The sequence below is a fragment of the Manis javanica genome, chromosome 6 (genome assembly GCF_040802235.1).
Source record: "Manis javanica isolate MJ-LG chromosome 6, MJ_LKY, whole genome shotgun sequence".
NCBI classification, from domain to species: Eukaryota; Metazoa; Chordata; class Mammalia; order Pholidota; family Manidae; genus Manis; species Manis javanica.
Genome location: NC_133161.1, coordinates 68,584,709 through 68,600,135, shown reverse-complemented (window position 1 = coordinate 68,600,135; position 15,427 = coordinate 68,584,709). Strand labels below are relative to the sequence as shown.

Here is a 15,427-nt window from a genome sequence, read left to right as displayed (position 1 = left end):
ATTCTTTTTTTTTTATTTTTTATTTTGGTATCATTAATCTACAATTAGATGAAGGACATTTTGTTTACTAGGCTCCCCCCTTCACCAAGTCCCCCCCCACATTCCCGTTCACAGTCACTGTCCATCAACATAGTAAGATGCTGTTAAATCACTACTTGTCTTCTCTGTGTTGCACAGCCCTCCCCATGCCCCCCCCCAACACTATACATGCTAATCATAATGCCCCCTTTCTTTTCTTCCCGCCCTTATTCCTCCCTTCCCACCCATCCTCCCTAGTCCCTTTCCCTTTGGTAACTATTAGTCCATTCTTGGGCTCTGTGCTTCTGCTGCTGTTTTGTTCCTTCAGTTTTCTTTTGTTCTTATACTCCACATATGAGTGAAATCATTTGGTACTTGTCTTTCTCCGCCTGGATTATTTCACTGCGCATAATACCCTCTAGCTCCATCCATGTTGTTGCTAATGGTAGGATTTGTTTTTTTCTTATGGCTGCGTAATATTCCATTGTGTATATGTACCACATCTTCTTTATCCATTCATCTACTGATGGACATTTAGGTTGCTTCAATATCTTGGCTATTGTAAATAGTGCAATGATAAACACAGGGGTGCATCTGTCTTTTTCAAAGTGGAGTGCTGCATTCTTAGGGTAAATTCCTAGAAGTGATTCCTGGGTCAAATGGTATTTCTATTTTGAGCATTTTGAGGAACCTCCGTACTGCTTTCCACAATGGTTGAACTAATTTACATTCCCACCAGCAGTGTAGGAGGGTTCCCCTTTCTCCACAACCGCGCCAACATTTGTTGTTGTTTGTCTTTTGGATGGTAGCCATCCTTACTGGTGTGAGATGATATCTCCTTGTGGTTCTAATTTGCATTTCTCTGATGACAAGCGATGTGGAGCATCTTTTCATGTGTCTGTTGGCCATCTGAATTTCTTCTTTGGAGAACTGTCTGTTCAGCTCCTCTGCCCAATTTTTAATTGGATTATTTGCTTTTTGTTTGTTGAGGTGTGCGAGCTCTTTATATATTTTGGATGTCAACCCTTTATTGGATCTGTGATTTTCGAATATATTCTCCCATACTGTAGGATACCTTTTTGTTCTGTTGATGGTATTCTTTGCTGTATAGAAGCTTTTCAGCTTGATATAGTCTCATTTGTTCATTTTTGCATTTGTTTCCCTTGCCCGGGGAGATATGTTCAAGAAGAGGTCACTCATGTTTATGTCTAAGAGATTTTTGCCTATGTTTTTTTCTAAGAGTTTTATGGTTTCATGACTTACATTCAGGTCTTTGATCCATTTTGAATTTACTCTTGTGTATGGGGTTAGACAGTGGTCCAGTTTCATTCTCCTACATGTAGCTGTCCAGTTTTGCCAGCACCATCTGTTGAAGAGACTGTCATTTTACCATTGTATGTCCATGGCCCCTTTATCAAATATTAGTTGACCATATATGTTTGGGTTAATGTTTGGAGTCTCTATTCTGTTCCATTGGTCTGTGGCTCTGTTCTTGTGCCAGTACCAAATTGTCTTGATTACTGTGGCTTTGTAGTAGAGCTTGAAGTTGGGGAGTCAGATCCCCCCCCACTTTATTCTTCCTTCTCAGGATTGCTTTAGCTATTTGGGGTCTTTGGTGTTTCCATATGAATTTTTGAACTATTTGTTCCAGTTCATTGAAGAAAGCTGTTGGTAATTTGATAGGGATTGCATCGAATCTGTATATTGCTTTGGGCAGGATGGCCATTTTGACAATATTAATTCTTCCTAGCCAAGAGCATGGGATGAGTTTCCATTTGTTAGTGACCTCTTTAATTTCTCTTAAGAGTGTCTTATAGTTTTCAGGGTATAGGTCTTTCACTTCCTTGGTTAGGTTTATTCCTAGGTATTTTATTCTTTTTGATGCAATTGTGAATGGAATTGTTTTCCTGATTTCTCTTTCTATTGGCTCCTTGTTAGTGTATAGGAAAGCCACAGATTTCTGTGTTAATTTTTTATCCTGCAACTTTGCTGAATTCCGATATTAGCTCTAGTAGTTTTGGAGTGGAGTCTTTAGTGTTTTTTATGTACAATATCATGTCATTTGCAAATAGTGACAGTTTAACTTCTTCTTTACCAATCTGGATTCCTTATGTTTCTTTGTTTTGTCTAATTGCCATGGCTAGGACCTCCAGTACTACGTTGAATAACAGTGGGGATAGTGGGCATCCCTGTCTTGTTCCCGATCGCAGAGGAAAAGCTTTCAGCTTCTCGCTGTTCAGTATGATGTTGGCTGTGGGTTTATCATATATGGCCTTTATTATGTTGAGGCACTTGCCCTCTATACCCATTTTGTTGGGAGTTTTTATCATGAATGGATGTTGAATTTTATTGAATGCTTTTTCAGCATCCATGGAGATGATCATGTGGTTTTTGTCTTTCTTTTTGTTGATGTGGTGGATGATGATGGTGGATTTTCGAATGTTGTACCATCCTTGCATCCCTGGGATGAATCCCACTTGGTCATGGTTTACGATCCTTTTGATATATTTTTGAATTCGGTTTGCTAATATTTTGTTGAGTATTTTTGCATCTACGTTCATCAGGGATATTGCTCTGTAATTTTCTTTTTTGGTGGGCTCTTTGCCTGGTTTTGGTACTAGGATAATGTTGGCTTCATAGAATGAGTTTGGGAGTATTCCCTCCTCTTCTATTTTTTGGAAAACTTTAAGGAGAATGGGTGTTATGTCTTCTCTGTATGTCTGATAAAATTCCAAGGTAAATCCATCTGGCCCAGGGGTTTTGTTCTTTGGTAGTTTTTTTATTACCACTTCAATTTCGTTGCAGGTAATTGGTCTGTTTAGATTTTCTGTTTCTTTCTGAGTCAGTCTTGGAAGGTTGTATTTTTCTAGGAAGTTGTCCATTTCTCCTAGGTTTCCCAGCTTGTTAGCATATAGGTTTTCATAGTACTCTCTAATAATTCTTTGTATTTCTGTGGGGTTCGTCGTGATTTTTCCTTTCTCGTTTCTGATTCTGTTGATGTGTGTTGACTGTCCTTTCCTCTTAATAAGTCTGGCTAGAGGCTTATCTATTTTGTTTATTTTCTCGAAGAACCAGCTATTGGTTTCATTGATTTTTGCTATTGTTTTATTCTTCTCAATTTTATTTATTTCTTCTCTGATCTTTATTATGTCCCTCCTTCTGCTGACCTTAGGCCTCTTTTGTTCTTCTTTTTCCAATTTCAATAATTGTGACATTAGACCATTCATTTGGGATTGTTCTTCCTTCTTTAAATATGCCTGGATTGCTATATACTTTCCTCTTAAGACTGCTTTTGCTGTATCCCACAGTAGTTGGGGCTTTGTGTTGTTGTTGTCGTTTGTTTCCATTTATTGCTGGATCTCCATTTTGATTTGGTCATTGATCCATTGATTATTTAGGAGTGTGTTGTTAAGCCTCCATGTGTTTGTGAGCCTTTTTGCCTTCTTTGTACAATTTATTTCTGGTTTTATGCCTTTGTGGTCTGAAAAGTTGGTTGGTAGGATTTCAATCTTTTGGAATTTACTGAGGCTCTTTTTGTGGCCTAGTATGTGGTCTATTCTGGAGAATGTTCCATGTCCACTTGAGAAGAATGTGTATCCTGTTCTTTTGGATGTAGAGTGCTGTAGATGTCTATTAGGTCCATCTGTTCTAGTGTGTTGTTCAGTGCCTCCGTGTCCTTATTTATTTTCTGTCTGGTGGATCTCTCCTTTGAAGTGAGTGGTGTGTTGAAGTCTCCTAGAACAAATGCAGTGCAATCTATTTCCTCCTTTAATTCTGTTAGTATTTCTTTCACATATGCTGGTGCTCCTGTATTGGGTACATATATATTTATAATGGTTATATCCTCTTGTTGGACTGAGCCCTTTATCATTATGTAATGTCCTTCTTTATCTTTTGTTACTTTCTTTATTTTGAAGTCTATTTTGTCTAATACTAGTATTGCAACACCTGCTTTTTTCTCTCTGTTGTTTGCATGAAATATCTTTTTCCATCCCTTGACTTTAAGTCTGTGCATGTCTTTGGGTTTGAGGTGAGTCTCTTGTAAGCAGCATATGGATGGGTCTTGCTTTTTTATCCATTCTATTACTCTGTGTCTTTTGATTGGTGCATTCAGTCCATTTACATTTAGGGTGATTATGAAAGGTATGTACTTATTGCCATTGCAGGCTTTAAGTTTGTGGTTACCAAAGGTTCAAGGTTAGCTTCTTTACTATCTACTGTCTAACTTAACTCGCTTATTGAGCTATTATAAACACAGTCTGATGATTCTTTATTTCTCTCCCTTCTTATTCCTCCTCCTCCCTTCTTCATATGTTGGGTGTTTTGTTCTGTGCTCCTTTTAGGAGTGCTCCCATCTAGAGCAGTCCCTGTAAGATGCCCTGTAGAGGTGGTTTGTGGGAGGCAGATTCCCTCAACTTTTGCTTGTCTGGGAATTGTTTAATCCCTCCTTCATATTTAAATGATAATCGTGCTGGATACAGTAGTCTTGATTCGAGGCCCTTCTATTTCATTGCATTAAGTATATCATGCCATTCTCTTCTGGCCTGTAGGGTTTCTGTTGAGAAGTCTGATGATAGCCTGATGAGTTTTCCTTTGTAGGTGACCTTTTTTTTCTCTCTGGTTATTTTTAATACTTTGTCCTTATCTTTGATCTTTGCCATTTTAATTACTATGTGTCTTGGTGTTGCCCTCCTTGGATCCCTTTGCAATGGGAGTTCTGTTTCCCTCTGTGGTCTGAGAGGCATTTCCTCCCCTAGTTTGGGGAAGTTTCCAGCATTTATTTCTTCAAAGACACTTTCTATATCCCTTTTTCTCTCTCTTCTTCTTCTGGTACCCCTATAATGCGGATGTTGTTCCATTTTGATTGGTCACTCAGTTCTCTTAAAATTCTTTCATTCCTGGAGATCCTTTTATCTCTCTCTGCATCAGCTTCTCTGCGTTCCTGTTTTCTGTTTTCTAGTCCATTAATGGTCTCTTGCATCTTGTCCATTCTGTTTTGAAGTCCTTCCAGAGATTGTTTTATTTCTGTATTCTCCCTCCTTAGTTCTTGCATATTTCTCTGCAAGTCCATCAGCATGGTTATGACTTTTGTTTTGAATTCTTTTTCAGGAAGACTGGTTAAATCTATCTCCCTGGGTTCCTTTTCAGGGGAAGATGTAGCAGATGTCAAAGCTGTGTGGGTTAGTCTTGCCTGGATCAAATTTTTTTGCCTTTTCATATTGATATGTGCAATGGTGAACTATTGACTTTCTGTCAGCTGGGAGGGCCAAGGCTTTCCACTTGCTCCTGGTCTCTTTACTGGGACAACTGCGACCCCTAGTGGCTTGTGTTGGGCAATTGTGTGTAGACTGGGTCACTGTATCTTGCCCGGCCGGTATGGGGGAAGCTCCCTTGCTGTGGGCATGGCCAGCCTCAGGCATCTGCTCTACTATGGCGGGGCCCTGGAAGGGTTATGGACGGGAGGCTGTTTGGTTGTTTACCTCCATGAGGCATCTCAGAGCTGTTGCCCAGGGGGTTAGTGTGCCCAGAGTTCCCTGGAATTTCCAGCTGCTGGACTGTCATCCAGAATGCTTCCGTCCAGCTGTGGCGTCCCTGTCCCTTTAAGACTTTCAAAAAACACTCGCTTTTCTTTGTCACAGGGGCGCCAGCTTTGGGACTCGCTCAAAGATCTTGCTGTCCTGTTTCCCTAGTATCCAGGACCCCACGCATGCACTGTGTCTGTGCTCTGGTGTGGATGGCTGGGGCTGGGTGTTTAGCAGTCCTGGGCTCCCTCTTCCCTCCCTGCTCTGACTCCTCTCCTCCCGCCGGGAGCTGGGGGGGAGGGGCGCTTGGGTCCCGCTGGGCGGGGGCTTGTATCTTACCCCCTTCACGAGGTGCTGGGTTCTCGCAGGTGTGGATGTAGTCTGGCTGTTGTCCTGTGTCTTCTGGTCTCTCTAATAGGATTAGTTGTATTTGTTGTATTTTCAAAAATATATATGTTTTTGGGAGGAGATTCCCACTGTCCTACTCATGCCGCCATCTTGGCTCCACCCCTGTCTCTTGTGTTTATTCTTTTAAAAATATTTTTTGAGATTCTGTTGTATGTCAGACCCCAACCAATGCACATATTCATATTCCTTTATACATAATGAAGAAGTTCCTATTTTCAAGCTGGTAAAGGGAAATCAAATAGTTTGTTTCAGTCTTTATGCTTGAAATGTGCCACATTTAAGTCATCAGTCAAATTTGGCTGAAGATTTTATATTAAGTCCTCCATGAAATTTATCAAATTGATGCTATAGAAGTAAATTTTGTATACCTGGTTTAGGCATGGTGTGGCTTTGCTGCTAGCTGTTTTAGTATTAAAAACAAGCACCTGGTTTTATGTCTCTAAAGCAAAACTTTCCTCAAGGTGTCTTGAGATTGTGTACCTGCTAGCCTTGCTACATTCCTATTAATTAACATCACAAAATACCTGTTGATTCTAAAATATGTAAATAGAAGATGAATTAATTTATAGAATAGCACAAACCACCACACCAGATCTCTAACTAGAGTCCTTTTAAGATGTACAGGATCTCATACCAACAAATGGAAGCTATCTGGAACCAACCAGCACTCCCTCTTCAGCTACCTTCCACTCCAGAGCCAAATACACTTGGGATGATGTTTATAGTTTAGACATTTCCAGATTGGTTTCTAAAGAGTTCTAGGGTTCCAGATAGGATCAAAGATGGAGGCCATCCACCTCTTTCCCTTTCAGTCAAGGCATCTCTGATTTTATTTGGGGGGGGAAGAAAAGGTTCTAACTAATGTGTAACCAATTTGGAATATCACTGCTCTGTATGAAATACCTGAGCTTAATTATAGATGCAGATGTCACGAGAGTCACAGTCTTCATGATAATAGCCTCCAGGTGGAGAAATAGAGTCTAAAGGAACCTGAGGCAGTTTACTCACAGTGGTCAATGGCCCTCCGATTCCTTACTAGAAATTGTGCCTACTTCTGGCCCCTGCTATTTAAGAGAAATGTGGAGAACTTGGAGAGAAGTCAGAGTACAGGCACAGAGACAATTACAGAGAAAGAAACCTATGAGGAAACTAGAATTCTTTTACTTGAAAAAGAGAAGTCAGAATGGCAATTTACTAATGGCCTTTTAGACATTAGGAATTATTACATTGAGGTTAATGGCCAGATGTCCTTCATGTGCAAACACAATGAAAGAAATAAGAATTTCAGCTTTAACAAGAGGATTGTAGCACAGACCAAAGGAAAAAACAGCAATCAGGTACTAGCTTATTTAATCAAAGGAATAGATCACTCAGTGCACTGTTTATGAAAGTTTTTTATAAGGCAATATGAATTTCTATTTGTTTTATGTATTAGATGTTATACCACCTGAAAGAACAGGGGTGAATTAAATGAACTTTGTTTTCAACCCTGTGAATCAGTGATTTATCTTTAAATTATATCATAAGGTATAGATTTCAAACAATTATTTTGAATTAGAGTCTCATAGCCTGATGCTGCCAGGAGAGGAGCTACTTTCTAATAATGTTAAGGAAGTTAGTGGTGAGGAGGAACATTTATTCCAGGGGTCACAAACTTAAATATCCAAGGGGCCAATGGGTATTCTGGAGTGAAGCTAACAGCATAGAACAATATGGAGTTATGGAAGTTGTTGTGTATTGGACAGTGTGTGACCCACCTGAAAGGGGCAACTGCGGCTGGCTCTGGCCAGTTGTCATGTCACTATGTGCCTACATTACTAGATCTTTGGCTTTCTGAAGAAAAACTGGAACTCTAGAATCTTATGTGAATTTTTTTAAACATTGCAAACCACTAGGATTTATCAAAATGCTCTGCAGGCAAAGCAATCCACCTGTGCAGATGATAATTTAGAAGCATTTGGTTTAGCCTTTTAGGTCACTGGCTAACCACCACATTAGTTAAACCAACAAACATGCAGCAGACCTGATTGAACTCTAAAACTGGGGAGAATTCATCTACTAAACCTTTATAAGGCTTAATTAAGGCCCTTTCCATTTCTCTGCATCTTTGATCTCCCCTTCCTTCTTCCCTGTCCTTCCATAGGTGGAAGCAGTGTAAAGGAATTAAGTTATTTCCCTTAGCAACATAGTTTTATTCAGTAAAACCACAAAATACTTACATTGAAAACAACTTTTGTTGCTGTACTAAAGATGCTGCTGATGTGTATTAGATTCTGGAAATGCACTTACATATAGGGCACAGACCTGTCACTTTGGATCTTTGAACTAACATTTGTTTATAACATTGGCTGCATGAGGCATGCCTGACTTAAAAGCCTACTTACCATTTTACTATTTGGTGACATGTCTCATTTATCTTTCATAAAATATTTTCTAATAATCCACCTCCACTTGGGGTAAGGAGAGCTGGATTTCTGAAATCGCCTTCCTTCCAGACTGGAGAATATGCCACAGATGAAGAAGAGGATGAGGCAGGACCTGTTCCTGGCAGTGAGATAGCCATTGAAGTCTTTGAGCTGCCTGAGAACGAGGACATGTTTTCCCCATCAGACCTGGACACAAGCAAGCTCAGTCACAAGTTCAAAGAGGTAAGCTGCTGATCTGCAAAATACTTTTCTACACCTTTCCATCTCATTATCAAGCATATATTTTTGTTGGAAAAATGTATTAAGAATAATCTGTTTTCAAAAGAAAGCCTTTTAATAACAGATTGTTTGAATCTCCTTGAGTTTCGAGGAAGAATTTAACTAGATCTTGTTCCACAGTTACTAATTTCAATGCTTGTTATTTGTCATAGTGACAACTTGCAACTGGTCTGTTCCATTTTCAAGCTGTAGTTTAAATATGCAGTTTTCCTGGTAAGTTCAGGTTATATTTTTTTCAGTTTTATAGAAGTTTTGTGACTTGGTGATAAGCTTTCCTCTAAGGCAGTAGTTTCTAAAAAAAACTTTTTTTTCCCCTTGTCCTAACATAGACAGGGTCTCAGCAGGAATCAGATACCATATTCAGGTGGTTTAATTGAATAAATTAAAGGTTGATGAATGAACTTTGAACAGAGTTAAAGAACTACCAAGGGATGGTGAAGTGTACAGGGTCTGGCAACAGCAGGAAGCTGTTACCATCTTTTGGCTTAATGGGTACAGAAGGACAAAGATTGCCTTTTTTGAAGGAAGGCCATCAGCATCTGCAGCTTTAGAAGATGCAGCCACTGCTAAATACTGCATCCTGGGGACAAGGGTGATAATACCCAGACCCTTCTCTCCTCCTGCTGATGCTTCCCATTGGACAAACCCTGGCAGGGGAGCCTGGGGGATGCATTTTTGAAGTCCTGAGAGTCCAGCTTCCTGAGGCAGGAGATGTCAGAGAATGGCCAAGAGTGGGTCCTGAGGGGACAAATGTGGATAACCACATAAAGTCTTCTTCCAAGTTAAGAACTACTCAGAACCCCAACCTGTGAAATGCAAACAGTTTTGAATGGATCCACAAGCAGTTTATTCTTCATTGTTTTAAGGAATGTCCTCCATTGTTAAAGGCAAGTATGTCTTGATTTACAACCTCCCCACAATAATCTTGAAGCTTTGAGGCTTGAAAAAGCACTATTCTGTAGTTTCAAGTCTATTAGTGACTTGACCCCTTGGGGAAAAAAAAATGTTCTTCTAAAGGAGAAAAGCAAGATTGATGATTGGAGATTTATTATTTTTAATTTTATTTATTTCCTATTTTATTTCATTAATAATTTCTAATTTTGGTGTTTCATAAATAGCTCAATTGTATACTTAGGTGTTATACCTAATAGGCCTAACTTACCTTTTTAATCCCTTATGACAATTTACATTTGTAAGACAAGTATCGAAGTGAATGTACTTTTCTAATATAAATTTTTGTTAAAAAAAAACCCAAACATGCTCATTATACAGTTTTGGAAAATACAGATTTGTAAAAATGTCAAAAAATCATTCATAATCCTAGTATTGTATTATTTGAGATTATACAATATATGCTGTGTTAAATTCCTACTCTTGATACTTAAAATTCTATTATTAGGATTTTCCTGTATCATGAAATGGTCTTTCATAAATGATACTTCTTCACTGTTGCATTTTATGGATCTTATAAAATTGATTTATTAATTCCTTGTCTTGGAACATTTCCTTTGTTTCTAGGTTTTTAAAAATTATTATTATTAAATTTAATAGTGCAATAAATATCTGTATACTTACCCTTCAGATAATTTCTCACAGTGGAGTCATTAGATCAAAAAATATGAATATTTTGAGTTATGGTTCTTAATACCATGTTGCCACCAGCATGGCTTTTCTTGGTGATGTAGAAATTTATTTATATCTTCTAGTGTGTTAAGAGTGCCCATTTCTCTTCCACCTATTATTATTAGGATAAACCATTTCCATTTATATAGTTCACAGAATCCTTGAGGCAAAATCCATGGGTTTTTCAGATGATTTATGACTATTCCTAGTTCCAAATCAGATACAGACATCTTGGTGACTGTGAAGTACACTATTTTGTAATGATAACAAAATAGTGTTTTGTAAAGGAATTACAGTGGGAGTAGCGATGCCTATCATAGGCCGTTCCTTCTAAAACCTTTTGATTAATTGAGATCTTCAAATGAAAGAACAATGCAGAAAAGAAGGTATTCTGCAGCAAGTGTCTGAGTTGAGGGAAGAAGTGTAATCTAGGGACCTGTTTCTCTATGGCCCTGATTTGGCCCAAGAATACAGATTATCTAGAAGAGTAGATGGACTACTTATCCTTTCAGAAATCTTTCTTGAGTATTGTAACTCTCAGTCCAACTCTGAGGCAGTTAGGCCAAAGCAGTATACCCTGGCAAAAGAAAGCCTGTAATACATTTCTTCATGTTGCCGGGGGAGTGTGTCCCCTACTCTTTGGAAGATAATTGAACTGGAAGGAAAGTTCACATTCTTTTATGGAAGCTAAAGAGTCTAACAAGCAGAAATAGTATATGGAAGGTTTTGTACTTCATTTTCTGAATTGAGCCAAAAACTCTATGCTTTGTAAATATTTTCTAACGTGTATACCGCTGTGTAGACAACTGCACAGTCTTGACCAACTGTCGGCAAACCATGATCCACTGGTTGAATCTGACTTACTGCCTTTGGTCATAAATAAACTTGCATTCAAACAAAGCCATGAATATATATTTATTTATTGTTTGTGGCTGTTTTCATGCTGCAGCAGGAAAGAGTTGATATGACCTGCAAATCCTGAATTATTTGCTCTCTGGCCTTTTACAGAAAATGGATGCTGACCTTGGTGTAGGCTGCTGTGTGATCTGGACCCACTCTCTATAACATGGCTGATTTATTTTTAGTCTAGCAACCGGATCAGTAGTTTCCTTTTAATTTGGGGAATTGAAGTTGTATCCAGTTTCCTTTTAATTTGGGGAATTGAAGTTGTATCCCCCTCAAGAACAGGCAAATACCACAATCATTTCACTTCTAATTATTTTATCGTCTTTTGTTTTATGTTTAACATATTAATATATTCCTTTCTTCAGGAGATTGCCACTAAGTACCAGCTGTGTGGCACTCTTTCACTGCAGTCAAATGCCACACTATCACAGTGTTAAATATATTTGTGTAATTAACATACATGCCCAAATACTGTATAGCACTAGATTTTTTTTCTTAAATTATGCACAAAACTTGGGGTGGAGGTGGAGAATCATGTTGCATTGGAGTCTGTAAAAAGCCTCACATTATAAAAGCTTTTTACAGACATTATTTCAGTCCCGCTTTGGGCCTATTATGTGTCTTCCTACTAGATTCATAGCTTCTGGGTTTGCTCACTATTTTATCCTCAGTCCTTGCACAGTTCTTGGCATATAGTTAATGGTTAAATATTTGGTGACTAAAAAGTATAAAGCATACACTGAAAATTGTATAATACAAGACAGGTACCTAATTTAATTTTCCTAAATAGTTGACAAGGTTGCCAGCACATTTCTTAAATGCTCATTTACTCATTTCCCTCTGTTTGGACAGCCAGCATTATTTTCTCCAGAATTTGTGCCTTTCTACTCTGGGCTGCTTTTGGTCTTCATATTCTGTTCTGTTTTCTCACTATTCTTTGGTGCAATATTGGTGGACTGTATATTAAAAATTGATTGACTAAATCAGATCCATCTAACTCTTCCCTTAAGAAATTCCTTTACTTTTCAGTTTATTCAAGAAAACATTTGAGTCACTTTACTAAAGCCCTTGAGACAATGTCCTTGCATTTTTATTGTAGCTAAATTAAGTTAGTAAATTAACTTCAGAAAATTGGCATTTAAAAAAAATCACATCGACTCTTTTAATCCAACTTTATGGAGTATATCTAATTCAAGTCCTTTTTTCTGACTCTACAATTTTACACTCCCTATGTTAGTTACTTAGAACATAAGCATTCACCTATAAGTAACAGAAAATATTAACTAGAGTAAATTAATCAAAAGGTGCCACAAAGGTTGTATTAGCTTCAATATAAGTTAAGAGGAATTCTATCTCCATTTTTCTATTTTCAGGTATGACTTTTATAAGAGAAACTTAATGACTTGCATATGATAGAAATTTCTGTTCCCTGTAAGTTTGCTATTACTCAGCTCTACAACCATCTGTGCCTTTGTGGAGGAAGGTTTTAAATACCTTTGATAATAGCCATCACTCTGTTCATGTTTTCATAGTTTTCTTAGGCCAATTTTGGTATTTTGCATTTCTCAAGCAATTCATGTATTTCCTCTAGGCATTCATATTTATTATATTTTTATAATGTAAACTTTAAATACTGAAATCTTCACTGTCATTACCCTTTTTCTAGTATTTATTTGACTATTTCATGTTTTTTCTAGAATTTTGTCTGTCATGTTAGCTTTTACATTCCTAGTTTTTTCTTTTTAAATTAAAAAATGCTTATTTTATGATTTCTTACCAATGTTTTTATTTCTCCTTCTTCCTTTTTTGGTGTTAATTGGTTGAACTTAGTACATTTATTTTTGACAATTCTTGCATTCTGATAAGTATACTTAAAGTTATAATTTCTTTTCTGAATATTGCTTTAGCTACATGTCACAACTTTTTTACATTTAGAATGCCATTGTCATTTAGACACAATTTCTCTTGGGATTTTCTCTTTAAAACAGAATTATTTGGTGGTATATTTTGCTTTCCAGACATATGGAACTTTATTTTGCTGTCCTTTTGTTACTGGATTCTAATTTTATCACATTCTAGTCAGAAAACATATTCCATATGATAGCTATTTAGAATTTTCAAGACTTCTTTTTAAGCTTTATTCATGAACAGTTTTGTTTGAATATTACTCATGCATGCAAAATGCACACATATTCTGTGGGTATGAAATTTATATATGTTTTCCTTTATGTAAGTAAGATTAATGGTACAAACACTCATTTTTTTTATAGCATGACTTAGATTTTTTCTGCTTGATCTGCTAATTCTGAAAAGCATATGTTAACAAAAACTGTAGTTGTTTTTTTCTTTCTATACTTCTGTCATTTGTAGTTTTATATATTTTAAACCTTTATTGTTAGCTGCATATACGTTAGTTTATTACAACTTTTTGATCTATTGTTAACACCTCTCATGTCCTTTATGATACATTTTGTCCCCAAATTCTACTTTTACAGCAAAAGTAGAACACTGCCTTTTGCTTCATATTTGTTTCACAGCATCTACTTTTTCCATCTCTTTGCTTTTAGCTTTTCTATATCCTTTTGTTCATATGTGTTTCTTTAATCAACCTATTCCTAAATCTTCCTTTTATATGCCTCTGGGAGTCTTTATCAGTTCATTGGTAAATTTAATCCATTTACATTTCTTTAATCACTTTGATATTAGAACTTAACAGCGCCATCTTATTTCATATTTTATAATTTCTATGCTTTTTTCTTCCTTTTTAAAATAAATCTTTTCACCTGCTAGCCCTTAGATATATTAGATTTTCATTTGATGTTATGCATTTTTATTCTATTCTTCAAGCAATTACCCATGAGCAAACTGACTCACTCTTAGGTTATGTTTCTCCTGGCAATATAGAAAGCAGATCCATAGCTGTGCCTTTACCATATAAGAAAATAATGACCATAGCATACTGTCATTCACCTCTCCTTCCCTCCAATTTTTTTTGTATTTCAAGAGTTTTAGTTAAATATATTTATAGATATGCTTTTTACAAAATAATTAGTTTCAACTCACCTGTACTTCTTCTGGCTGTAATTGGGGGGGGGGGTATCCCTGGTGTTAATTCGCCATCATTCTGGCACTGCTGCTTTCCTATACAGCACCAAAATCTAAGTTAGGAACCAGGAGGTCCAAACTTCAGGGCAGGAGAACAGATTGTCCCTGATTCACCTCCAGACACAGGCTTGCCTAGGTCACGTGTGTAAGAGTAAAGATTAATTAGATTGCTGTATCCCATTCATGGCTGTTGACGTTTTCCTGCTTCAGGTCCTCATTTTTTCCAACACATCTGGAAAATTTGTGTTCTATCTCTCAAGACTTTCTCATGAGCTTTTTTTGTTAACTGATGGCTGAGACCCGGAAGCTCGCAGTGTTCTTTTTTTTTTTCCTCTTTTGCTATCCAAAGTTGTATTCAGGACAGGCAAAAAATAGCTTTTGTTGATTTGCTGTGTTGTACTGAGTGGAAGTTTTCCCCTACCTAATTCAGTCATTTCTACTTTAAAAAAAAAAAATTAATTCCATCATCCTATTATCCTTAGGAATGTTTGATTTCTCTTGTTCTAATTTCTTGCAATAAATGCTAAATTGATTGTAATACTTTGTTTCAACCCAAAAGCATTTAAAACTATGAATCTCTCCCTTAGGAGGCCTTTGGCCACATCTCTTAGTTTTCAAGATGCATTTTTCTTGCTGTCGTCATTTTGCAAATATGCCATAATTTTTCACTTTTACTGTTTTCATTTCTCTCTGACTTGAACAATTGAGGAAGCAGTTTTTAATTTGTAACTTTCTATTATTAATGTTTTTTTACATTCTGGTCAGGTAATGCTGTCTTTGCAAGTTTTGGTTTTTTTAAAGTGGTGATTTTATTATAGATTAATATGGATATTTGTGATAAAAATGATATGTTTTATACCTTCTATATCCATATTTGTTTTCCCTACTTAACCTAATAAACTGAGAGCCATTTATTACAGTAAGATTACATTTATTAAATGATTATATTTTGTGTTATTATATAGTATCTCATTATTATATTTTGTGTCTAACAGCTTTGATTATTTCAATAGATTATCTATTTCAATGTTAAAAACACTGAAAGCATATAGAATATGACTTAAAGATTTTTTATCTTTATTTTTTCTGATATTAATAATGTGACTGCTACTTTTGTTTGTAGCTGCTGGATAAACATAC

The 15,427-nt window shown here is 36.8% G+C and overlaps 1 protein-coding gene and 1 long non-coding RNA gene across 17 annotated transcripts in view; one reads left to right on the top strand and one right to left on the bottom strand.

The window, feature by feature from the left end:
• The window catches only part of LOC140849910 (uncharacterized), a 28,595-nt gene extending 13,606 nt beyond the window's left edge, over window positions 1-14,989 (bottom strand). Inside the window, exon 1 of the long non-coding RNA XR_012132296.1 lies at window positions 14,246-14,989. This is a non-coding gene — a long non-coding RNA (uncharacterized lncRNA). The remainder of the gene's footprint in view (window positions 1-14,245) is intronic.
• The window catches only part of PPP1R9A (protein phosphatase 1 regulatory subunit 9A), a 311,401-nt gene that overhangs the window by 233,021 nt on the left and 62,953 nt on the right, over window positions 1-15,427 (top strand). For all 16 annotated transcript variants that reach the window (XM_073238811.1, XM_073238810.1, XM_073238815.1 and 13 more), the window contains one exon: window positions 8,444-8,596. In XM_073238811.1, the coding sequence (XP_073094912.1) occupies window positions 8,444-8,596 (153 nt within the window). The remainder of the gene's footprint in view (window positions 1-8,443; window positions 8,597-15,427) is intronic.